The 25,206-nt window shown below is 40.9% G+C and overlaps 1 protein-coding gene across 1 annotated transcript in view; it reads right to left on the bottom strand.

The window, feature by feature from the left end:
• The window catches only part of LOC308294129 (aminopeptidase N-like), a gene marked incomplete at both ends in the record, with an annotated part of 38,792 nt that extends 17,009 nt beyond the window's left edge, over nucleotides 1-21,783 (bottom strand). Inside the window, 9 exons of the mRNA XM_080736854.1 lie at nucleotides 699-835; nucleotides 3,443-3,508; nucleotides 7,599-7,742; nucleotides 9,455-9,568; nucleotides 10,017-10,171; nucleotides 10,936-11,056; nucleotides 15,790-15,929; nucleotides 16,559-16,701; nucleotides 21,206-21,783. Coding sequence (XP_080592980.1) covers nucleotides 699-835; nucleotides 3,443-3,508; nucleotides 7,599-7,742; nucleotides 9,455-9,568; nucleotides 10,017-10,171; nucleotides 10,936-11,056; nucleotides 15,790-15,929; nucleotides 16,559-16,701; nucleotides 21,206-21,783 — 1,598 coding nt within the window. The remainder of the gene's footprint in view (nucleotides 1-698; nucleotides 836-3,442; nucleotides 3,509-7,598; nucleotides 7,743-9,454; nucleotides 9,569-10,016; nucleotides 10,172-10,935; nucleotides 11,057-15,789; nucleotides 15,930-16,558; nucleotides 16,702-21,205) is intronic.
• Nucleotides 21,784-25,206: the final 3,423 nt, after the last annotated feature.

Below are 25,206 nucleotides of genomic sequence, written 5' to 3'. Positions count from 1 at the left end.
TAAAAACCTAAGGTGGGTTGCTTTTGTTTTTGCTCCTTAAACCTTTTATTCTAAGCGAAACAGACCTACATGATTTGGCTCTGTACTTGGTCTGTTCTTGTTTCCTTCCACAACAAAATCTCTTAATAGCCGATAGATCAGTGGATCGTCTATAGGGGCCACTATAGAGCTCAAGTGGTTAAATAGCGAAAATAGCAGATGTGCAAGCTTAAAATGCATCATGATTAGGGATACAAATTATCGATTAATTCATTAATTGATAGTTGATAACCTTATCGATCGACCGATTAATTGATAAGCGGTGTTTTTTTTGGACCAAATGGAAAATTCTTGTCTGAAACCGAAAATGAGTGCAGAAACATAATTGCCTTGATGTATATAACATTAACGAGCATCAACGAGCTTCAACACAGACACACACCTCGCCTTTGCAGCCTGTCCCATTTCTCTCCAAAAGCCCTTGAATATGATTAAGGATTACTGTGATTATGTTAAGATCACATTTGATATCACACACACCATACCTGTAATTTTCACTAGAAAAAAGTAAAGATATATATATATATATATATATATATATATATATATATATATATTAATTGTAATCGTAATTAATTCCTTAACGGCAATTAATTGATTTTAGATTAATTGTTAACATCCCTATTCATGATGTGATGGCGTACATGGGACAAACTTACTCGGAGCCTGCCACAGAGGATTTCTGGTAGACCTCTCCGGTGGTGGTGTTGATGGTGATGACAGGATAGCCAATTTGATTGGTCCAGGAATCCATCACTTCAGCGACCTTGACGTGACCGCCATCCTCATCTACAGCCTGCAAACACGTCACCAGTGCAACGGCAATTAACATGTTATTAGTTACAAGTAGCTGAATCAATACAAAAAGATATTACACCAGGGATCCTGGATTACATGGGACTGCCTCAGGGCCCAGTGAATGTGAACCCCAACCAGTGGTGTAAAGTAACTAAGTACATTTACTTAAGTAACGTACCGGTACTTAAGTACAATTTTGTGGTATCTGTACTTTACTTGAGTGTTTCCAGTTTCCAATACTTTCACTTCTACTCCACTACATCTTGGATCCAAATATTGTATTTATACTCCACTGCATTTATTTGAAAACATTAGTTACTAGTTACTTTGCAGATATACATTTTAATATTATAAAACATACATAAACCACTTTAGCCTTATTTTATACAATGGCTATTTGAAAATAGCCGATCTACAAGCTCACAACGCGTCGCATTGCAACGCGTTGTGAGCTTGTAGATCTGCTATTTTCAACATTTTGTACTTTTACTTTTGGTACTTTAAGTATATTTTGATGCTGATACTTTTGTACTTTTACTCAAGTACATTTTGAATTCCAGACTTTTACTTTTACTTTCTACATTGCAGTATTGATACTTTTACTTAAGTAAACAATTTGAGTACTTTTTCCACCACTGACCCCAACCACGTGGGAATTAACACAGGAATGACCCTGGCAACATATCAGTAGTCCAGGTGTGTTAGAGTGGACAGTGGACAGTTTGCTACTGCTGCTGTGCAGAACCACGCAAGCCTAAACAAGCCAGAGACATTCTCCCGTCGCACATTTGTACTAAATACTATACTGTATATTCTCAATCTCAACTCTCAATTCCTATACCAATCGACTCCAAAGCAAAGCTAGTAGGCTGTTAATAGTGCTGCTATGCTGTGTTGTTTTTTTCCTCCTCTCTCTCGCACGGAGAGCAGCGCAGAGCCTCCGGTTGCCAGATTCTGTGAGTGAAACAAGCCCAAAAGAAGCGACCGGTTTCACCTCTTGAGCTCTATTACATAAGCTATTTTCTAAAATAATGTTGAAAGCCATGTGTCTGCCAGCCGTCTAAATGCAATGTTCGTAGCCCGACTTTTAAATGACAAAGTTTGCCAACTAACGCCAGCAGACTACAACAGACTGGCAGTTTGGAGCCGTTGGAAGTAGGCTGTTTGGTGTGGAGACACCTTTAGATGTTTGGTAGGCTATTTCTTCAACCACAGCTAATGCTGCAACATCAGTAGAATGAGTTTGGGAACAGACGCCACGAGACAAAACACATACAGTAAATATATTTTGTGCATTTGTCTCATTAGTAACAACAATGCAGCTGTGGTGAAACAAGGGAACTTGGGAAGGCATCTCGATGACAAACCACAAATCACTTGACAAGACTAAAAAGAAAAGAACTGAAACTCGTGGTCAGACCTTCTCTAACATTACAAACTGCTACGGATGGGGTGAATGTTCAACAGGAGAGGAGTAGGACGGATGCACTACGTCCTCCACTGGCAGGTGATAAAGTAGGGTACAACAGCAGTGGGAGGAATTGACCACTTAAACCCTCTAGACCAGAGCTGGATCCCTGAACGAGCCTGTCGAACCCAGGCCCAGGCCCAGGAACCCAAAGGTCAGGGGAGCACTCTAGGAAATTGGGCCAACTGAGACCCACTATACCAGAGCCTGATCGTGCATTTCTCAGGCCACTGTCAGCTAGAATATAGTGTTTGCGAAATGATTTCTGGTTAGTCAGAGAAAGTGTAGTTCCATTTCTTCTTCTTATAAATACTTAAAATATTGGTTGTGCCCGCTGGCCTACTGGTCCACACGCATACCACTTAGGCATTGCCACATAGGCATTGATGCCTGGCGGCGTCGCCGGTTCGATTCCCGATCCGGATGACCATTGCCGCATGTCACTCCCCATCTCTCCCTAGATTTCCTGTCAGTCTACATTCCTATCAAATTAAGGCATAAAAGCTCCAAAAAATAAATCTTTAAAATATTGCTGACAGCATTTGTGTTACATATCTGAGATTCCAGTTCCTCCTTCATTCTTTTTCTTGGCAGAAGACTTGTGAAATTCTTTGTGGTTTTCTCAGTGTCTTTCCAAGTAATCTCTCTTCACCATCACAGTGTAGGTTTTCTTTTTCTCGATGACAAATAAATTACATTTACCATTCCACATGATGAAAAAGTAATTCGTTGTATATCTTTTGTCTCCTGATGTCTGTTTCAAAACGCATTCTACTGCCCATGCAGCATAAAGACAATTGAGTGCATGCGATTTTGACTGAATGTGGAGCTTGCATTTCGTTCTTCCTGTGTACTCCCATTATGAATGTTTTGTAAATCCTGTAAGATGTGCCATCTGCTCAATCATTCATTACATTTAGAATATTTCTTGTGTTTGGTTTCATATTAATGGAAATAGAGGGGCAGTTGTGTGACGTGTACAGTCAGTGGCTGTGGCAACGGCATGCATTTATGTGTGAGTTGGACTGTTTTTCTTTTTTTAAGGGAGGAGGCCGGGGGTTGATTACAAGCAGGATGGATACTGCTTTGTGGTCTGCAACTGGATTCATATTAAACTAAATAAAAACGGTGACTTACCTTTTGTAAATACTTCCACAGGTCTGTACTCTGGGTGGCCTCATACTGGAAGGCTTTCAGATACATCTTAAAAACAGAGAGGGAAGGAGAGAGAGAGGTGGGGGGGGGTCAGAGCAAAATCATTGATCACAGGACTTCCGCAGATTAGTGTTAAACTAAAAAATAATAATCTCCAAAAAGTAGAAATGTTTTGCTGATCAGTTTAGAGTTAAATCTGTATCAATGTGTTACAAACACATTTGTTTGTAATACATTAGGACATGCATATATGCACATTATAGTCATGCATATTTTTGTGACACAATAAAAAGCAGTTTGTGCTTACATTGACTCCAATGTTGAAAACTCGTTCAGTGAGTAGGTCTGCAAGCATCCACAGAACAACGGCTCCCTGTAGAGTGAAGACAAAATATGATCAAAATATTATGTATTCAGGGACCTCTCTCTCGCACGGAGAGCAGCACAGAGCCTCCGGTTGCCAGATTACTCTCAATTCACCTAGGTAAAACTGAATGTATCCTCTTCGGATCTAGTCAGAAACTTAGCCTAGTTGAGAACTTCACGATTAAAGTAGGTGACACTGTGATAGAAAGAAAAAAACACATCTGCTACCTGGGTTGCCTGAAAAATGACTACCAAGGTAATCAATAAAGTCAACCAACAAATTTGTTTCTTGCAAAGGGTTGCCCCGCTGATCAATATTAAATCTCAAAAGACAATAGGAGGTGCTCTTATTGGGCCCCTCATTGATTACGGAGTCCTTGTCTGGTATCGCGACGCCCCAGCTGCCTTAAAGTTAAAGCTCCAAACAGCCCAGAACAAACTAGGGTTGTGCTTGGTCTTCCTCCTCAGACCCACCTTACCGCTCAAAGTAGCTGACAGAGTACAGCATCTTGCAATGGGCCTGGTGTACAAGATACACTACACCTCCAAGATACCCATGTACCTGGCAAACTACTTCTTAAAGGTCAAGGATGTTCACGATCACAACACCAGAGGCAGCTCCACTAATCATCATCAACGTAGATTTAACACTAAGCAAGGCTCTAACTCGTTCTCCTGCTACACCATCAACATGTGGAACGCCCTTCCACAAGCCTTAAAGGAGAGCAAATCCCTAGCCTCCTTCAAAATTGGTATGAAAAGTCACCTTCAGTCCCTCCTCAGATTATTGTGGCAGATGAAGTGACCTATTTGGGTATTAAAATAAGTACATCACTATCAACTATAGCTAAAACTAATTTCACTTTGGTTTCTAAGAAAATTTAAGATGATATCAATAGATGGAAACATCTACCTTCATCAGTACCAGCTCGTATAGCGGTGGTTAAAATGAATATCTTGCCCCGTGTACATTTTGTTAGTTCAATGATCCCGTTGGCACCCCCTATGGGTTATTGGAAGAAGCTGGATACCTTATTGAGGAAATATGTCTGGAACAACAAAAAGCCGAGCATCAAGTGGTCAGTACTTCAGTACAGGAAATCTGAGGGGGGATGGGCAATGGGCATGTCCAAATTTCAAATTGGTCGTTTGTGTTGAGAAGTCTTAATGTTTGGATGGAGGATGGCAATGACTCATCATGGAAAGATTTAGAAAGAGAACTACTGAACTAGCCTAGCTGGAGCTAGACTTCATCCCCACACATGTTAAAACCTATGGCTATACGCAGTTACTAGTTAGCTGCATTAGTATATAGGCTGGCCCCAGGCTACTACTGAACCAGACTAGAATGAAGGATTCCCTCCTAATGGGTATTTCTACTAAGAAATGTAACTTGTACTATGGTCCAATCTTTACATGTCTACTTGAGGTATTCAGAGCAGTAGAGAAATGTATAGGATTTGAAAGTAAATGGTGTAAATCCTCTCCGTTATGGAATAACAATAATATACTGTCTGGAGGGAGAACTTTCACTAATAGGAATTGGGAAGAGAAGGGCATTAGGACTATTCAAGATATCAATGGGTTGAATAATATCCTCGACTTTCGAGACCTCATCACAAGATATGGTATTGATAGGAATCCCCTGTTCTTTTATTTCAGAGTGAGATCTACTTGCAGAGCCTATAGGGTTCCCTGGGGTGCAGAATTAAAAGATCATCCCATTCTTTATTGGTTTCATAGAGCTCCTAAAAGAATTGTATCATACTTGTATGATCATCTAAATTCTCAGAAATATTCTTCCTCGGCTGGAATGATAGCTTGGAATAGTGATATAACAGATGTGGGACTATAATTGGACTGGGATGATATTTGGGATAATGTGGCTGGGGTATCGAAAAATCCAAATCATCGGTACATACATTTCAAGTTTTGTCACAGAGCCTATGTAACACCCAGAATCAGGCATCGAATGGGATTGGCACCAAACCCATATTGCACTTTTTGTGCCCCGGGAACATTGGGCTCATTTGTTCATATGGTATGGGAATGTCCGGGAATTTCTGAGTTTTGGGAAAAGGTCATAAGGACTATATCGGACATAACAGAGGTACAGCTTCCAGTAGACCCATTCGTGCACCTTTTGAACGATGACTCTAAACTACATCTTAGGGAAAAGACCAGGAAAGTCTGGCTTGCGTGTCTGAGTGACAGCAGCCAAAGAGATTATTGTTCAGAGATGGAATCCTCCTCATGACATTTCAGAGACGCATTGGCTGAGGAGCTTTCTGGATATTTCATATCTGGAGCTTTCTTCTGCGAGGATTAATCAAGCACAACAAGGAACACTGACATTGTGGACGGACCTGATATCTGAACTGAAAAACCTGCTGAATAGATCATTCTATGGATCGAATGTGTGAATTGTATGTGGACAATGGAGGGGTGGGTTGTATGTGGACAATGGAGGGGTGGGTTGGGAGGGGGGATTGAAGTTGACTGATGAATATGTACGAGAAGCCAGTCTTATGCTCCCTACAAATACTGTACTATACTGTACATGCTGCAGCAAAGTGGGAAGTCATTTGATTCACTTGTACATTGCTCTCAGCAAATCCCAGTCAAAAGGTTAACACAACGTTACCCCTATCATGTGCCTTCGTCTTCCTGGCTCTCACAGGCCTGCACAGGAAGGTGTGAAACTGCCCACTTTCCGGACTGGATGTAATAGATACGAGGGGCTCCATGTTGACGGCGAAATAAGTTGGCAACAGGTACCTTTCTAGAACGACCGGACAAAACTGGTTGTAAGTGGGGGGGGGGGGGGGGGGGGACGTCGGATAGTGCGAGAGGGTCAAATGGGGAGAAAATGGGCGTGGGATGAAATGATCGAAAAGCATCACGAACCAATAGTAACTGTTTGTGAAATGTTCAGCAACCAATAAATGATGAATACTCATATTGTATATTAAGGGCTGACAGAAGTCTTTTGGGGGAATTCGGTATGGTGTCCACTATGCTTAGCTTATAACTGCGATGCTCTATCTGTGAATGCTATCTTTTCTGTCTCAAGTATTCTTGTCTTTGTTTCTACTGGGTAAATAAAGCTGACGGCCCGTCAGTGATGGGTTCACTCATACTTCTGTCTCGATCTCCATTGCTTCCCAATCTGATGACATATTAAGTATTGGTTCTTTCCCAAGAAGTAGACGTACATTACTACGCATCTACAATTATTTTGTATTTTATGTTGTTGTTATTGTTTTTTATATAATGTGGAAAACAATAATTTTAATGATAAAAAAAAGTCACCTTCAGGCGGCTGCTACCCGTGACTTGCAAATAGACTAAGCCCCCATGCTCCCCCCACCCTTTTTTTCTGCCTTTGTATTTGATGTTATGCTTTTGAAACTGATACTATGTTACTATGTTCTATCCGTCTGTCTTTCAATGTTATATGAAATACTTAAAGTGTGGTTCCTGTGGAAATAAGCCTCGGCTTTCTAGGATCTCCTTTTAGTTGACCTTGTACCAGTGATTTGTACTGTCATGAAACTGTACTTTTTTTCTATTGCAAACTTCTAATAAATTCTTTAATCAATCAATCAAAAAAACAAATGTTCGCATTAAAAAAAGATATATTCAAAGATTTGCAAACATTTTCACAATTTTTCAAAAATAGCAGATCTACAAGCTCGGAGCGCGGCACTCGGTGCTATTTTCTAATAGCCAAAGCATGAAATAATGGTTAAAGTGGTCTTAATGGGTTAACCTTGGTGTAGGAGATGGTGCTGAACATCTCCATGATCTCCTCAGGAGTCTGGACGCTGTCCATGGGGGCGTTGAGAGCGTGAGATGTGTTCATAGAATCTATGCTGAATGCTGTGTCGAGGTTCTCCAACACCCACTTATCTTTCTGCCGAAGAGAGACCCAACACGCAGTGGCGTCAGTTCAGAAAAAGCTAGGGTATGGCAAAGATGGGAGTCCTCATGGAAAAGAGGCATTACATTTTGTACAACACGGTTCTATTGTGAAAATAGCAGATCTACATGCTCACAACGCCTCGCGCTGCGAGGCGTTGTGAGCATGTAGATCGGCTCACAATGTGTGAAAAAAACTATAGTTTTTTCAGTTTTTTACACAGGTTCCTACGGTTTCTTGGGCTGGATATGGCAGCCTGGAACGGTTGTTAGTAAGCGTGCCACAATTAACAATAACACCTGTGCAGCTGACCTGCGGAACCTGGGAATATACCATTCTGTCAAGATGGGGAGAATACAAGTGTGGAGAATATAATTATAATACCTTGTTAAAGTGACCATTTTGTTAGATTTGTAGTTATTCTACTGTAAATTAACAACATAATAACCAGCGCAGATAGACAAAAAGACATTCATGGATTTATAAAAGTAACTTTTATTCTTCCCCCTGGACCCAGGGTATGGCAGCTGCATACCCCTGCCATACCCAATTGACGCCCCTGCCAACACGTCCTGTTACACTTGGCTTCAATCATCTCGGTGTGATAAGAGCAGTGACACTCGACAGGGACCACTTGTTGGAATGAGTAAATACAACCATCTGTCCATGTTCTATAAAGTTTGAAGTTGATGTTTTTTTTTTAACCCTAACCCCTTTATTATTATTATTCTCTCTAATACTAAATTACAGGAGTAGTTCACCCCCAAAATGGGGCTATGGAGACTTGAGTTCAATAATATGTTTGAGTTTTTTTTGCGTTCCTAAGACAATAATCTGATAACAATAAATGTACCCCCATTGATTCCGGATGGGGACCCAAATGCATTTGGGTCCCCATCTGGAATCAATGGGGGTAAATTAACTCAAATCTATTTTTTGTCTTAGCAATGTGACAAATACAAAAAGATATTATTAAACTCAAGTCTCCATGGCATGAGTAATCAATAGAAAAAAAGTAATTTTGGGGTCGAACTACTCCGAGGGACTACTCCTTTAAGTGTGCATAATTTTTCTATGCAAAGTACTCTGTTCTATCTGTCTGTTTTTCAATGTTATACATAAAGTGGTTCATGTGTAAACCAGTAAGACTCCCTAATCGGGAAATAAGCGACCGTTAGGTCGCATACACAAACTTTAGAAGGCAATGGTAGCCAATCATGAGGGAATATGGGAAATGGGACAGATCCATGTTGATGACATGACTTTAGAGATATACTGTGTACCACTTTGCGTAATTCTTGGGTATCTGTAGGAGCAGTGTCCAAACATGTGACGTGACGGACGGACACCCGGTGGAGCTTTTCATAGTAACTTAAAACTTGCGATTTGACGGTCGCAATAAGCCGTAAAGCTTACTAGGATCTCCTTTTAACAGACCTTGTACCAGTGATTTGTGCTGTCATGAAACTGTACTGTTTCCTATTGCAAACTTCTAATAAATTCTTCAATCAATCAATTAATTCCAGTATCTGCAAAATCCCACTGAATGTAAAAGGATGTTCCTCATGGTTTTATGGTCGCACAAAGAACCAGCCTTTGCCAGTCTGAAAACACAAGAGCATAAATGACCACAACGACATGTTCCACATCCAAATGCTCTGCCTATTATTCAGGAATCTGATTCATGTTTTAGAGACAAATCTTACTATGTTCCAGCTGGGCTCCACATTGTCCACTGCGAAAAATTCCATGTAGCTGGCAAAGCCTTCATTCAGCCAAACTTCGTTCCACCATTTCATAGTCACTAGGTTTCCAAACCACTGTAACAAGAGAAGACCACAAAGGAGTAAAAGGTTGAAGGTGTTAAATAAAGGGTAATTTTAACTTGGTTGCAAAACCACGTCATACACCAACTAAAGACTGTCTGTGAGGGTCTATACCATTCTATACTGTTGTTTATTATTATTGATGGTGCATTTTGATATGTTGTCCTTCCCCTGACTCCTAGTTCTTTTTGTATTGCTACCCTTGCTGTATCTTACAGTATGTATCTGTACCTTAACTGCTGTGCCACCTCTGGCGACTGAATTTCCCCTGCAGGATCAACAAAGGTCTATGTATATATCTATCAATCAATCTGTTTGTCACTTTACTCCAAGTGATATTGGACTGGCTATCCCCAAAAGGAACATAATACTTTGAAGAGGTTCTTCTTGGCAGGAGTGCAAACAGTACAAACATCAGTGTCCATTTGGCTATGTCTCTGACCTGGTGTGCCAGTTCATGTCCAACGATAGTGGCAATGCCTTCCTTGGATAACGATGAATTTTGGTCTTCTTTACTAAGCAGCAGCGCGAAATCTCCGTAGATGACCAGTCCCCAGTTCTCCATGGCTCCCGGCATGTCTGGCACTGTAACATGATCTGGAGGCAGCACATGATATATTGTTGCTGTCTGGCAGAAACCTTGTATCTCCATTTCATTCAAATGCTTATGTTTTTTCATAAATTAATGCCCTATACTTCGTCATACTACAGTATCGCACAAGAGTAGCAAAAATAGCCGATCTACAAGCTCACGTGTCGCAATGCAAGGATTAATGAATTAATTATGGTAATTATTTCTTTCTGCATGTCTATATTATTGTTATTATTATGCTGTAATGATTAGCCTATACAGTACAATTGTGTATGTCAACTTATTAACACAGGTCATTTGTGGCACACTGCCACACTGAGGATTTTATTGTGTTGTTGTTGTTGTTGTTGTTGTTGTTGTTGTTGCCGCCGCTGTTTTTTTTTTATTGTCGTTTGCTCAAGACAGATCTCACAATGCAGAACACTGCCATTCAGGCCGGGAACACATTTTAGTGTATGGGAGGGTCTTACAGTACATGTACAGTATGTAGCAACATATTTGTTTTTGTAGGCTAATTTCTGATTTAGGCCTAACTATAGGTTACCGTTAGGCCTAAATGGGTTAGACCATCCTGCATGATGACTTTGAAATATGTCAGGTTACAGCATGAGGGCACTTGATGTGGCTCTGTATGGAAAACTAATAATTCTTCTCTGGCAAATGGTCACTGGTTCAGCATGAGTTACACATAACCATTGACATTTTGCACCTTGAATGCAGAATTTTGCAACCCTTTTGTCCATCCATACAAAATTATCCAGAGACCTACCGATCTTTCTCTGCGGGAAATCAATCCCAAAGCGATCTTCAAAATACTTGAGAACCTTCCCAGCGATGGAGGCTGCATAGTCGGCCAGTCCTGCTTCTATGGCCGCAGGGCGAGCATATATCTGTGCAAATCAAACATTCAGTAAGTAAGAAAGCACTACACTCAGTTGACATGTAACAGATTACTGATGCCCTTTTTTCCACACACAAATTCCTGGACTGACAAGGAATATTGATCATGGGATTGACAAACGCTGAACCAATTCACCCTTTGTCAAGTCCTGCCCGTTGTACCACCCCTCTTCACACCCATTGGTTGCTGTGTCTTGGTGGGACAAAAGTCCTTTCTCTCCATCCATGTAATTCAGTTGCTTCGTAACGTAACCTAACCCTAACCCTAACCCTGCATGGATCAGAAGCGGGGTCCCAGCCTCAGGTTGTGTTAGTAGGTGCTGCTGACATTTTCACACCATCAGCTAAACCAGGTCTTTAATTAGAGGTGGGAGATATGGAAAAATACAATATCACGACATTTTTCCAAGCTGTATCACGATACACAACCTTATCACTATTCTTTTTCATGTTGGTTTTCATGGTTATTTTTCAAGTTTCTTACTTTTTTCAAGTTACTTACAGTACAACCACCAATAGCGGGGCAGTTAAGGAGAACAATACTTCAGTTCTGGAAAGAAGCACCAAAATTTTACAGAGTGTACCTCTTGGGTAATTCTTTAGAAAAATCACATTAGACACTTAATTTTCAAAATGGCCGCCAGTTTTAAAGATGGCCGCCTTTTCGGATATGTTTTACAGGACGCCAGCCAGTTAATATCGAATTTTCATAATATTAGAGTTGTTTTGTAGGTTTTAAAACATCCTGAGTTCATTTATTACACTTTTAAAGCAGCCAGAATAACCTTTCTGACTTTTGGTTGGGGTCTTTCCTCACCTGGGACCCCCCAGACAGACCCCTGAGCCTATTTCAGAAATCGCTCTGCTCCTGCTCCAGAACAATGTTAAATTAGATCTGAAATATGCTCTGAAATAAAAAAAAATGACTAGTAGCAAATAACAGAGGTCTTCCACGGGGGGTCCGGGACCCCTGGGGGGATCCTCAGAGCTACTACAGGGGGCCTGCCAAATCTCTACGATTTTTTCTTTTGAAACTTTGAATGTTTTTATTTATCCTGGTTTTATGTATTGTACTTTGATGGTTTATTAGTATTCTCAGTATTATTTATAATGTTTTTTTGTGTTAAACAGTTATGGTTGACAGCTGTTACTGCAGGGATTGCAATAATGAAGGTATTGCAACTTTTCACTTTGGGCGCAGGACAACATTTCCATTTATTGCACTGCACTCACACTGACCACACACACACACACACACACACACACACACACACACACACACACACACACACACACACACACACACACACACACACACACACACACACACACACACACACCTCTTTGTTATTGTCACCCCAAAACCCTCACCTTATCCTCTTATAGAGCCCATGGTCAATTACGCCCAAAGAGATTCACTACAATACAGTAATTTCAGACATGCAGGATATATTCGTCTTCATCATCATCATCTTCAATGTCCAACCTAATAATGTTGACACAGTCTCCACCATAGCATAGAGTGAAAGGCAGGTTATTTGAGCAGCTGCACCGTCCCTTACAACCTGCTTTGCAGACACATTTGATGAGCTCAAGTACTGCCTTTGGAGCAGGGAGAGCAAGAAACCTGACTGGAATATACCCTCCACTCTCTGAATTCTATCTATTTTCTTCGATTGGTGGAAGCACAGGGCAATTTGTCAGGTATGATTTATCCTGCATTGTGACAGAGTTGGGGCGGAGGTAATGTGGTAGCAGTGCAGGTAGCATCTTGCCCTCCAAGTTCTTTGACAGAAATAGTTCCCATCTGAGTAATCCCAGGGTTGTTGGACCTTTTGAACTGTAAACATGGCATGCAAAATGTTCCGACTGCAATGTTGATGGAAGCTCACCATTTATAAGCTCAGGAGGAATGGCAAATGACCTTGCCAAGGTCCTTGAAGCGGTTAATGGCTTGGTCATCATCATCATCGTCAAGTAGGCATTGACCCATGTCTTTTTGGTGATTCCAACAAATGTTCTTCCCCAGTCAGCACCTGAAAAACTATGTACGCAAAGGAACCCTTGACATTTGTAACATCCAATAACTTGAACTCACTCGAATATAATTTCCTTTTTTGTACCGGAGGCAAGGACTTGATGAGGAATCGGGGTATCAGCCTCTTCATGTGTTTGCACTTCCTCAAAATCATGTCCCTTGATGAAGGTATCGTATTATGATGCCTACTTTGTCATACCTGACAAATTGCCCTGAGCTTCCATCAATTGAAAAAAAAAATAGATGGAATTCAGAGAGTGGAGGGTATGTCCAGTCAAGTTTCTTGCTGCTCAAACAATAACCTGCCTTGCACTCTCCTCCCTGCAAATGCTATAGTGGAAACTGTCAACACTATTAGGGAGGACATGTATAGTAGTGAATTTCTTTGGGTACAATTGACCGTGAGCTCTTTAAGAGGATAGGGTCCGGGTTTTGGGGTGACGATAACAAAGAGGTGTGTGTGTGTGTTGTGTTGTCAGTGTGAGTGCAGTGCAATAAATGGACATGTTAGACTGCGCGCCCAAAGTGAGAAGTTGCAATACCTTAATTCTTGCAATCCCTGCAGTAACACCTGTGAACCTGTCTGTCTAACACAAAAATGTAATAAATAATACTGAGAATACTAATAAAAACAGTTAAAAAAAAGAAAAAAACTTCCCTATCAAGATTCGGCAAGCCCCCTGTAGTAACTTTGAGGACCCCCTAGGGGTCCCGGACCCCCTGTGGAAGACCCCTGGGTATTTGCTATTACTCATTTTTGCTTTCAGAGCCCAGTTACAACAACTTTAATGCTTCAGTTATGATCTAATTTAACATTGCTCTGGAGCAGGAGCAATGCGATTACTGAGATAGGCTCAGGGGTCTGTTTGGGGGGTCCCAGGTGAGGAAAGACCGCAACCAAAAGTCAGAAAGGTTATTCTGGCTGCTTTAAAAGTGTAATAAATGAACTCAGGATGTTTTAAAACCTACAAAACAACTCTAATATTATGAAAATCGGACATTAACTGGCTGGCGTACTGTTCAGAGGCAGCCATCTTGGAAACATGGCAGCCATTTTGATTTTTCAGTGTCTAATGTGTTTTATCATAGGAACAACCCCTAAGGAGTACTTTTGAAAAGTTTTAGGTTTCTTTCCACTTCTGAAGTATTTTAGTGCAAAAATGCATTTATCTGCCCCGCTACAACAAGGGAACAAAACTAAAGGAAAAAGTAGTAACAGACGATTTACACCAGTGGTCCTCAAAGTGGTGTCCAGGGACTCTCTGGGTTCCTTTTGGGAGGTCTAAATTTTGACCCTTACAAGAATGTAACTCTGACAGTATACAAATGAAACCAAATGGACCCTTTGGTTTCATTTGTATATACTGTCAGAGTTAACACTCGGGTAACTGGAAAAAAATCACTTCCACTCTGACTGCATTTATCAGTCAAATTGACAGGTAAATTCTCTCCCTTTTGGCGCAGGAGAGCAACACCTCCTCCCCTGCTGCCAGTGGGGGTTCTATTGTCTTCCAAATGTGAATTAGCATTTCAATTGACCTCTCAAATGGGGAGCACAAAAGGTGTGAAATTCTCTCCTTGCTTCTGGGAGGGGGAGGAATGGGTGAGACCTGTCTTTATGACCGATAACTAACAGTCAGAGTGGTATAATGGTATATTATTTTACAAGGGGGGAAAAAACGAGAACATATGTCTTGAGTATTTAGGAAAAGTTGTGGAAGGGGAAATTTCTGAGACCTTCACGGGGAGAGTTGTTGCACTTTGCGATCTCAAAATCGGTCAAAATGACCTGTTAGTCACCCGTGTGTTAAGGGGAGACCTTGACATTTTAAAGTGTGAGAACCACTGATTTAGACCAAAATGCAGGTTTAAATGGATTCTGCAATGAATCTCTGCATTTGCAATTCAACAGGATTCTTTTATAAGGCTCCCTCATTGTATCACGATATATACGATATCTCTGAAAAGATCTATCGTGGAGACATTGTATCGTGGAGACATTGTATCGTCGAGACATTGAATCGTCTCAACGATATTTATCACCATATCGCCCTCCCCAATCTTCAATCCCAGGCCGTTGTTTTGGGGTGAAAACGGTATCGGGGTTTCTGAGATGAGGGGCTGGGGTGGACCCTGATCCCCCAAAAGAGTTAAGGGGCACCCCTTAGAGAGATGGAGGGTCTGAGCCTGAGGCCATTTCATCAACTTTATGAAAGAGTTAATTTCGACACCCAGATGACGGCATTGGCAAAACTGTTGGTCTATTTCTATTCTTACTTGCATTTATCCAAACGTCTGCACCTCACTACTGTATGGTATTACCTTGTATATGATAACCTGATAAGATTACACAGGAGCTACTGTAAATACATGCCAATATATCCAGCTTCAGACAGAGTATTTTATCACCACCATATTTAAATATCCTGGGAACAAAATGTGACTGCAAGACATATGTGAACTGTTGAAGAACGAAGATACATTTACAAACTCTGGTTTGCGGTGTACACAAGAGTGTGGATGAAGTTTTATGTGTGCAGCAATTGAGGACAATAACTTTGTGGAAGGTTCATGTTCTGATGTGCAAATGAAATGTTTATAAGAGGGTTTTTTTTATACACAACATGATATCCCTACAGCTGTGATTTCATTAGTAAACATCTGCCAAAACAACAGACTACATACATTAATCTTCACTCGATCGTGTAGGGTTGTGGATGGGACAGATTTATACTCAGACACCACAAAGGCAAGGAGGTATGTCGACATCTTCTGCGTCGGATAGAAAGAGGTGACCTCCCAGTCATCATCAATAATCCTGTTATCTGAGGGTAGTATAGACATTAGGCAGCTTAACATAAACTATGTCATTTCTCTTATAACCACCAACTCACAGTCTCACACAACACAATCACAGGTGGAGGTGTGCACTAGGGCATTAACGAAAAAGGCGACAAGTCGACTGAGTCGACTTCATTACACAAGTAGATCTACACAATAGCAGATCTACATGCTTACAATGCCTCGCGATGCGAGGCGTTGTGAGCATGTAGATCGGCTATTTTCACAAATTCTGCCTCTATATATTTGACAATGGACAATGTTTAATTTGTCATTTTAGAGGTATTAAAAAGTCCTTAAATTGGCACTTTAGAAATATGAAGATACCCTCTATACACTTAAAAACGTTATGTTGGTTTGTTTACAGTTGAGTGAGAAAACAATGTTGTTCATTAAGTTAATCATCTGAGGACCCCTCAAAATAATTGGGGGGTCGTGTGTGACGTGATGACGTCATCAAAGGATAAAGTCGACTTCAACTCAACTTTTTACTGTGTCGGGTCGACTTGCAAAAATCACGAGTCGTTAATGCCCTAGTGTGTACTCATGAAATGCATGGAATGTTTGGAGTGAAAGTGCTTTCTGGACTTGAGACGAGAACATGTTTATTCACCTGACTTCTCCGAGTTCCCCAGGGCTACAGTGTGTCTCCTATGTATGACGGTCACATGAAACGTAGCCTTCAACGCTGGCTCGTCGAAACAAGGAAACACTTTCCTGGCATCTGTAGCCTGAAATTGGCTGGAAGCAAGGTATCTATAACATATTGGTACGTTTAGTTGTCAAATATTGTTCCGGTTGATACAATTTAGTGAAAGACATGAAGCTATAGTCAACTTTTTCTTGAAAAACGGACGCTAAAATAAAAATTATGTTCTGTTTGGGTCATTTTGACCCGTTTTACATTTTAATTTGAAAGAAAAAGGTAGAAGTTTATATTCTTTCCACCTGAAACTCACTGGCTTTAAAGATTCTTCTGTGATTAACATGTAAAAAAATATTTTTGCACTACACCCATGCTACACCCCCGTAATTTGTTTGACCCTCTAATGCTGTCACGGGTCATTTTGACCCAGGGGATATTAAAAAAAAAAAAAAAAAATACTAATATAGATTTTAACTTAACAAATCATCATCATACATTGACTGTGTCTCAATTCCAAACAATCCAAATGATAGAAATGGTAAAATGAACAGTGAACTTAGAGTTGAAGCACCTGGCAAGAGAAAGCGCTGTTCAGTCTGTCCTACAACAGCAGACAGGAAGACAGACTGCTTGCAGGAGGTGCAAGAAGCTCATATGTGCCTCACATGCAGTCTGTGTTTGTGAAGCATGTGCTTCCTAGTGTATACGTACAAGTGTACATTCATATGTGACATTAATGAGTGTTCCCATGTTCACATGTGTGTTCGGCTCTTATTTTACATGAATTTCAGCTATCAGTAAAAACGCCTAGCTCTTTCAGTGTTTAATGTGATATAGCAAAGCATAAATGCAAACATTTACCATCATATGAATTGTTTGGAATTGAGACAAAGCCAATGTATAATGATGATTTGTTAAGTTAAAATTTATATTAGTGTTGTTTTTTAAACCAAATATCCCCCGGGTCAAAATGACCCGAACAGAACGAAGGTGTAGTGAATCTGAACAGAACTTATAGTGAGGGAAAGTTAGCCTATTGCTAGACCAATCTGGGAACTAAATCTAAATCACTAGCTTTCTTCACAAATGTGTTCATAATGGTGTCTACTATTAGCCTGGGGACAGCCTATATACTAATGCAGCTAACTAGTAACTGCAGTATAGATCCCCTCCTTGTTTTAACATGTGTGGGGATGTCTAGCTGCAGCTAGGCTAGTCTACTATCACCTCTGTACTTTGTCAAACCCAACTCCCTTGACATACTATATGGGAGCCAATCAAAGTTATTGGGTATCCCGAGGGCCTGGAATTAAAGGGGGGGGGGGGGGGGGTGGGGGGGGGGGGGAATGGCCAATATGAATGTATGAGGTGTTTAATTTGGGTATCTTGGGGCTGCTGAATCCATACGCCCAACTTTGATTGGCTCCCACAAAGTATGTCAAGGGAGTTGGGTTTGACAAAGTTCAGAGGTGATAGTAGATAGCCTGGCGGGGCCCGACGTCATACTGCGTTCACTCACTCATTCCTTCCACAGTATAACGTCTGGACTTCCAGGTATTGGCAGCGAGTATTATGATTATTTTCTGATCGGGGCCAATCAGTGACTGCTTCCGCACAACAAACGTAGCTGTCTATCGGCCGAAAAGACGTGTTTGTTTGCCGTTCTTCCGACTGGCTGAGAGATGTATAGCTACGCTGATTGGTTAGAGGAGTCTGTCTGTCAAGGCAAGTACTCCCGCCCACTTTTCAAGCTGCCAATAGGCCAAAGGCCAGACGTTATACTGTGGAAGGAATGAGTGAGTGAACGCAGTATGACGTCGGGCCCCGCCAGGCTAGATAGTAGACACCTTTATGAACACATTTGTGAAGAAAGCTAGTGATTTAGATTTAGTTCCCAGATTGGTCTAGCAATAGGCTAAACTTCCCTAAAGGACAACTTAGTTTTTTTACAACAAGGGTTCATATTTTAGATTGTAATTAGAGAAAAGGAAAAGTGAGTGTTAAAATGTTTTCATTTGCTTCGTTATATTGTTTTATCGCGTTTACCGTGCTAAAATGTGGGGCATGCGATCAAGTGGCTAAATGTCTTTTTAGACAATAAGCCAGCAGTTTCTTTATTGCTATTTACAGTAACACTTCTAGCCCCCATAAGTCACATCCAACCATGAAAGGTTGCGTTGTATCTTGGGAATGGGCTTATTCTGTGTAAAATTACATAATTATCCACTTGTACGCATGCCCCCAACCACTGAAATAAGAATCCCTAAAACAATAGAAAGAAGTAAATTAAATAATTTTAACACTCATCTTTTATATTCTTTAAATACAATCTAAAATATGAACCCTTGTTGTAAAAAACTAAAGTTGTCCTTTAAGTATGTGTAGTGGGAAACTACAGTTTATCACAAGAACTTGATTCTTGAACGAAGTCAAAGATATCAGCTTATAGCGCATATAGCAGCTCATACATCATTATAGCGTCTACCAAAAGGTCTTACACTATAGAAACAACCCACATAACAAAGACCTATACTGTATGTATACGTATATACAGTATACTTATTGCTATACAAACTGACAATTTACTTGAGTGTCTGTAACCAGTGGGCGTATGATGATATAGTATGAGACATCAGAATTTATTATGACTAGTCATTGTGTTGTAATTGTACACCACCATCACCAAGCTGTTGATCTTGTGGACTGACAAACAGTGGTGACAGTAGCTTTCCCACTGTCAGGAATTGGTAACATAAAAAAAAATAACATTTGCAGTATATTGTGACCGATACAGTATACATGTAGCAAACAATGGACCTTTCATTGAATGTATCAGCCTATGAGCCATTGAGAAACATCCTTAGGACTGAAACTGAAAACACAGCACAATCCACAGATATAACTAGAAGCAGTGCTCTTCCGAGCACAGGTCTCCACCAGGCCACACAAATCAGCCTGTTATAGCGCCACCATGAGGCTGATTTAAAAAATGTGGGGCAGAGGTTCTGAATTAGCATCCAGGGAGTGTGTGTGCTCAGTTTGGCAGCGATCGGGCCAACGGCGCCGGAGATTAGCTGGTAACAACCAGGCCACACAAATCGGCCTGTTATAGCGCCACCATGAGGCTGATTTGAAAAAATGTGGGGCAGAGGTTCTAGATTGGCATCCAGGGAGTGTGTGTGCTCAGTTTGGCAGCGATCGGGCCAACGGTGACTGAGATTAGCTGCTCACAAACTGCGAGGACGCACGGACGCACGCACGCACGCACGGACGGACGGACGGACGGACGCACGGACGGACGGACGGACGGACGGACGGAGGGGAAAACATACTCTCCCTCAGCCTTCGGCTGGTGGAGACAATGAAACTCCAAAAAGGACCCATATTTTATGGTGTAATGCACATGTGAGGCACAGGCTACTGCAGAATCAAAGCAGAGGGTTGGGCTGAGATAATCAGAGATAAACAAATACTTCCTCCAGTCCAAATTAGTGTGTATTGCAAGGAATGACAAATTGTTTATGTACTCTATGATAATGTGCAGCAGCCAGCAACTATTAAAGGTGCAGTAAGTGATTTTCAATACTTAAAATAACTGTTAAATTGCTATGAATTCCGGATTAGTCAGGATACCAACTTTATCCAATCAGTAAAAATAACTATTATATATATATATATATATATATATATATATATACACACACACACACACACACACACACACACACACACACACACACACACACACATATATATATATATACACACACACAGAATAAATAAGTGAAATTGTTTACAAAATGATAACTACTTTTTGCATGGCGGCTGAAATTGGCAACCCACCTGAAAATGTATTTTCTTTTTATTAAAGAGCCGAAGAGACAGGGAGACCCCTGTTACTGAACAAACACTCTATAGCGATGATATCAGAATATAAAGCTTTAAACTTTCAACAACACATTTTTTTTCTTTTAACCAAATTTCTTTTCACTTACCCCACCTTTAATTCTTGACTTTCTTTGGAAAGGATATAGTACAAAGCTATGTCCTTTGAACCCTGCTTCTTCGACCGTGTTTGCATAGTAAACACACGTCTGTCTATGCCCAATTTACTCATAGGCTTGTCACAATAACAAATGACTTAATCATAAGACTAAGTCATATAAATTAAGCTTTCCTGATCCAGGAAAAAGAAAACATCTTTTATTGCACAGAATGAGATTATGTTTCTCATGACAGCTAATTTGATATGAAATAATGGGCTCCACAAGGAGAGCTCAACATGTTGGAATTCATTTCTCTGAACACCAAAAAAGAATTGTATTGCATGGGCATTGATACATTTTTCTGTGTAAAAACGTAGAAAGCAAAGTCTATCTATTGACTTAAAGATTGTGGTAGTACACACTCTGATAGTATACATGATTATTTTTGGTTTCAAATGCACATAGTATACAGCTGTATACAGTTATTTAGCCTTGGATCAAGACTCTTGTAGATGTGTTTTGTACTTTTAAATAAAAAAAGTTGTTTGTTGTTACAAAATGTTTGTTATTGTATAAGATACTATGTTGATCAAATATGATGAAATTTCATTTGATATCTGTCACCTACCTCTCATCTCCATCCTCTGAGAGCCCTTCCTTGTACTTGCTCCTATAGAGGCCAACTGCCCATGCATCTGCCATTTCTCCCTGGAAAGCTGTGAATAAACTATAATTCCATCCTGGCTCCAGCACGTCATCTAACTGGATCTCCAAGAAATCCGTGTTATCGTGGTGGTACTGTTCTGCAACATTGATGCGCTCGTTGGTGTCTCTGCTCATCACCTTCACGCCTGTCACTGTCAGGTTTTTGGAGTGGATAAAAATGGTCATAGTCCTCTGGACGCAGTGGAAATTGACAGTAGAGTTCCCGGTGAAGGCCAACGTCTGGTTGGGGCTGGTGACGTTGACCACGTCAATGATGCGGCTATAGAAGTGAGGCTGGAGGTAGATGGTGTAGCTCTCAGGTACCAGGTCCCCTGGCAGTCTCATTCCCGTGGGGAACGGGGTGGTAGGTGGAAAGGTCGGCCGGGGCGAGATCTCGGCCCGGTACACAATTATCATGGTGACAATTCCAGCAATGGCTGAGAGAGTCAAGATGACCGCACAGATGCAGAGAGCCTTCGAGATGTAGAATCCTTTCGCCATTCTGGACTCTCTGCTTGGTCAAGAGTCCGGGCAGTCTTGGTCGCTAGGTAAATTATACAACCGTACAGTCGTCCCCTGTAGGTCTAACAGGTCTATTCCTAATCTAATTAGTCAGCACTAACCCATTCATAGAAATGTACATAGCCTACGGCGTACAGGACTCGTCTAGTATCTAACAAACTTAAAATTCCACGGTCACAACTATCTCAATATATAGCACCTCAATTATGAACAACCCTAATTGTAATCAAGGACTATGATCACCATGGTTAACGTCCGCTCCTGTACTTAAATGCGTGCCAGTTATTTAGACTAGATTTATATTTAAGGTCCCTTTCCTACTTAGACCTAAGGTGTTGTTTTAATTACGTGGTTAGAGGTAACCCTTCAAGTCCTTGATGCACAAACCTTTGTTTTACTGTAGACAAGATGTGAACCCAAATTAATGGGAAGATATTCCCATCGATGATAATAATAATACTAATAATAACTCTATGAGACTTCTCTTTAAATGCAGGAAATAATACATTTATTATAGGTTTCCAAGATAGCTTTTAGCGTAATATTCAGGTAAAAGTTGTACAAAATCACATAATTGTTCCAAATATACAATGCCAACTTTATAGTTGGATTTCATAGATTACCTCATATAGATAATAAATGTACCACCACAGAGATTTACATCCAAGTGAAGTTGAAATCAAACAGTTAGTACAAAGTTCAATTGATTAATAAAACCTTCCTAAAACTCACCCTCCGTTTCTAACATCCTTCTACCCGATCTGATTTTTAAGCAGAGAGAGAGTCTATATGATCAGTCTAATTATCTCCTCTGTATTGTAACAACTTATTGATAAGTGAGACAAGAGCTAAGTCCTACCCTATTTTATCCATAAGCTGGGAGTTCCCCGTCCGAACTATGCTTTGAGTTATTTGGCTGATTTTTCTACCCTTACCTGTCTATTTTACTAAGTATCCTGATGCTATACTAGTTCTGGTTAAGAGACTCTGAAGTCCCCAGTTTAGAGCTGCATAGCTAGGCCTACTATCAATAGATTCCTAGGTGTCTGTCCTCAGCGCATAAGAGCCCACAATTTGCTCTGTACACCACTTTTTAAAGGGCCAAAAAGCCCTCCTCTCTCTGCTCATTAAACCTATCATACTATAGCATTGGGGTCCATCCCTCCTATATGGGTGGACTCCAAGGCCATTCTCTCCACCCATACTTTTCGGACCCAGACCATTGCCCTAGTATTTAGATCATGTCCTCACATCACCTCTAATATTAGGCCTGAAACGCCAGTACATGAAACCCTGTTTATCTTCGTTCTGTCAGTTCAGTACTCCATCCTATGGGACACGCTGACCAACACCCTTCTTTACTAACAGGTCCCATTATCTTACTGTTCCCAAAATTCTATACAGTTTACATGATCACAATCTTTTGAACCATTGCATCAACATCATAACACTGTTAGTTGATCTTTTGGCATTGTTTGACACTGTTTGCTCTTGACCACCGCCATCCTCTCTGCTAGACGCGAAACATTACGACATCGCGTGGCACAGAGAAAGAGCTGGCCCCGTTCCCAGACAAGAAACGGATGTCAAGAGAAGAAGTGACCTAATAATTAAATACAAATGATCTGACTCTACAACTGAAAGTTACAATGCAGAAGTTACTTCTACATTCGTTGTTTTTCAGGCACACGTTCAAATAGCCACCATGACCCATTTCATGCCTTGTTAAAACAATAATACAGACATCAGCATGCTTGCACCTCTGGAGTCTGGATCCCAGTCTGTGTTTTTAAAATATGCACTCCTAGAACTGAAGAACACTGGTGCCAAGTCTCAATGCTCTCACTGTTAGGTCCCGTCTCTGTCAATCCTGCCTGTGTGTCCAACAGCCACAGGTTCTGGGCTCCGGGAGAACTTTCACCAAATGAGAAGCATGTGTTGGAAGGTGTAATAAGGGACACCGGGAGGAACAGGGAGAGAGGGGTGGAGAAACAAGCAGAGGGGTGGGAGTTGACTGAGAGTACAAAATGATTTGAGATCATGGAATCAATTGGAAAATTCTGCCTGACCACTCTCTCTCTCTCTCTCTCACACACTCATGCACAGACAGACAGACAGACAGACAGACAGACAGACAGACAGACAGACAGACAGACAGACAGACAGACAGACAGACAGACAGACAGACACACACACACACACACACACACACACACACACACACAAACCAACATAAAGTTTAAGTGTATAGATATCTTCACATTTCTAAAGTGCCAATTTAAGGACTTTTTAATACCCCTAAAATGACAAATTAAACATTGGCCAAATTGTCAAATATATAGAGGCAGAAATTGTGAAAATAGCCGATCTATACATGCTCACAACGCCTGGTGGGAGTCGACTTGTGTAATGAAGTCGACTGAGTCGACTTGTCGACTTTTTCGTTAATGCCCTAACACACACACACACACACACACACACACACACACACACACACACACACACACACACACACACACACACACTCTTATTCTTCCTGGAGGTGGCATATGGACAGAACAGTAACAAGAGTGACGTATGGGTGTGGTGATATTAACATGTGATCATGGGAACAGATGTTGCAGCCATTGTGTCATAACGTGACACAAGCGATCACAGTGAGGCCAGATCCAGGTGGAAAGGCTGGCAAACTGGAGGACTGCAGTTCTGTTCTAAATGATATTATTAGAAACAATAGACAGGCTGTTAGTGAGTCTCTGGTAGAGATGACAGAGTGGATAATTAAGCCTGAAGTGCTATGATAAAACTTTTCCACGCTGAGATGTCAAAGTGGACAAAAAGCCCTCTCTTGGGGAATTTAAAGAAACCATGTGCACTGCTGAACTCTTTGAGTTGATTTGTAGCAGCATGGAATCTAATTATCAGAAGAGAGGGGGAAACACTTCTAACTTTCAATGCAAATTACAAAATAGAGAAATGCCAAAACATCATAGAAGATAATTATATTGAAAAACAAAACTATGTAAGAATACTGCTGCCTCAGAGAAACATTGAAACCCCTCAGTTAAGAAGGGGGGGGGGGGGATAAATATTAAGATTGTGCAACCGAGTTGAAAATCATTCATTGTGATGCAAGTGACCAGAGCACATAACTTATATTATTACAACAGGTAGTCGGGCTCTCAATGGAAAACAGGCTCTCCAACCGTGCATATAACGAGCACATGCACTGTCTCTCATCAAGTAAAAAAAATCAGCTGCGTTGGTCACGAAAGACCGCAAGCGCTCCTCTCTCCCCACACTATGCTAGGCGGCTAGGCTAGCGGTTTCATGTGACGTTCAGGGACAGAGTAGCTAAATGTGGCATTAAAAAATTACAAATTCCTATCGAATATCTTTATG

Source organism: Nannobrachium achirus, assembly GCF_963921795.1.
Source record: "Nannobrachium achirus genome assembly, chromosome: 11".
NCBI classification, from domain to species: Eukaryota; Metazoa; Chordata; class Actinopteri; order Myctophiformes; family Myctophidae; genus Nannobrachium; species Nannobrachium achirus.
The sequence above is the reverse complement of the archived record's forward strand: the minus strand, read 5'-3'. Positions and strand labels throughout refer to the sequence as shown.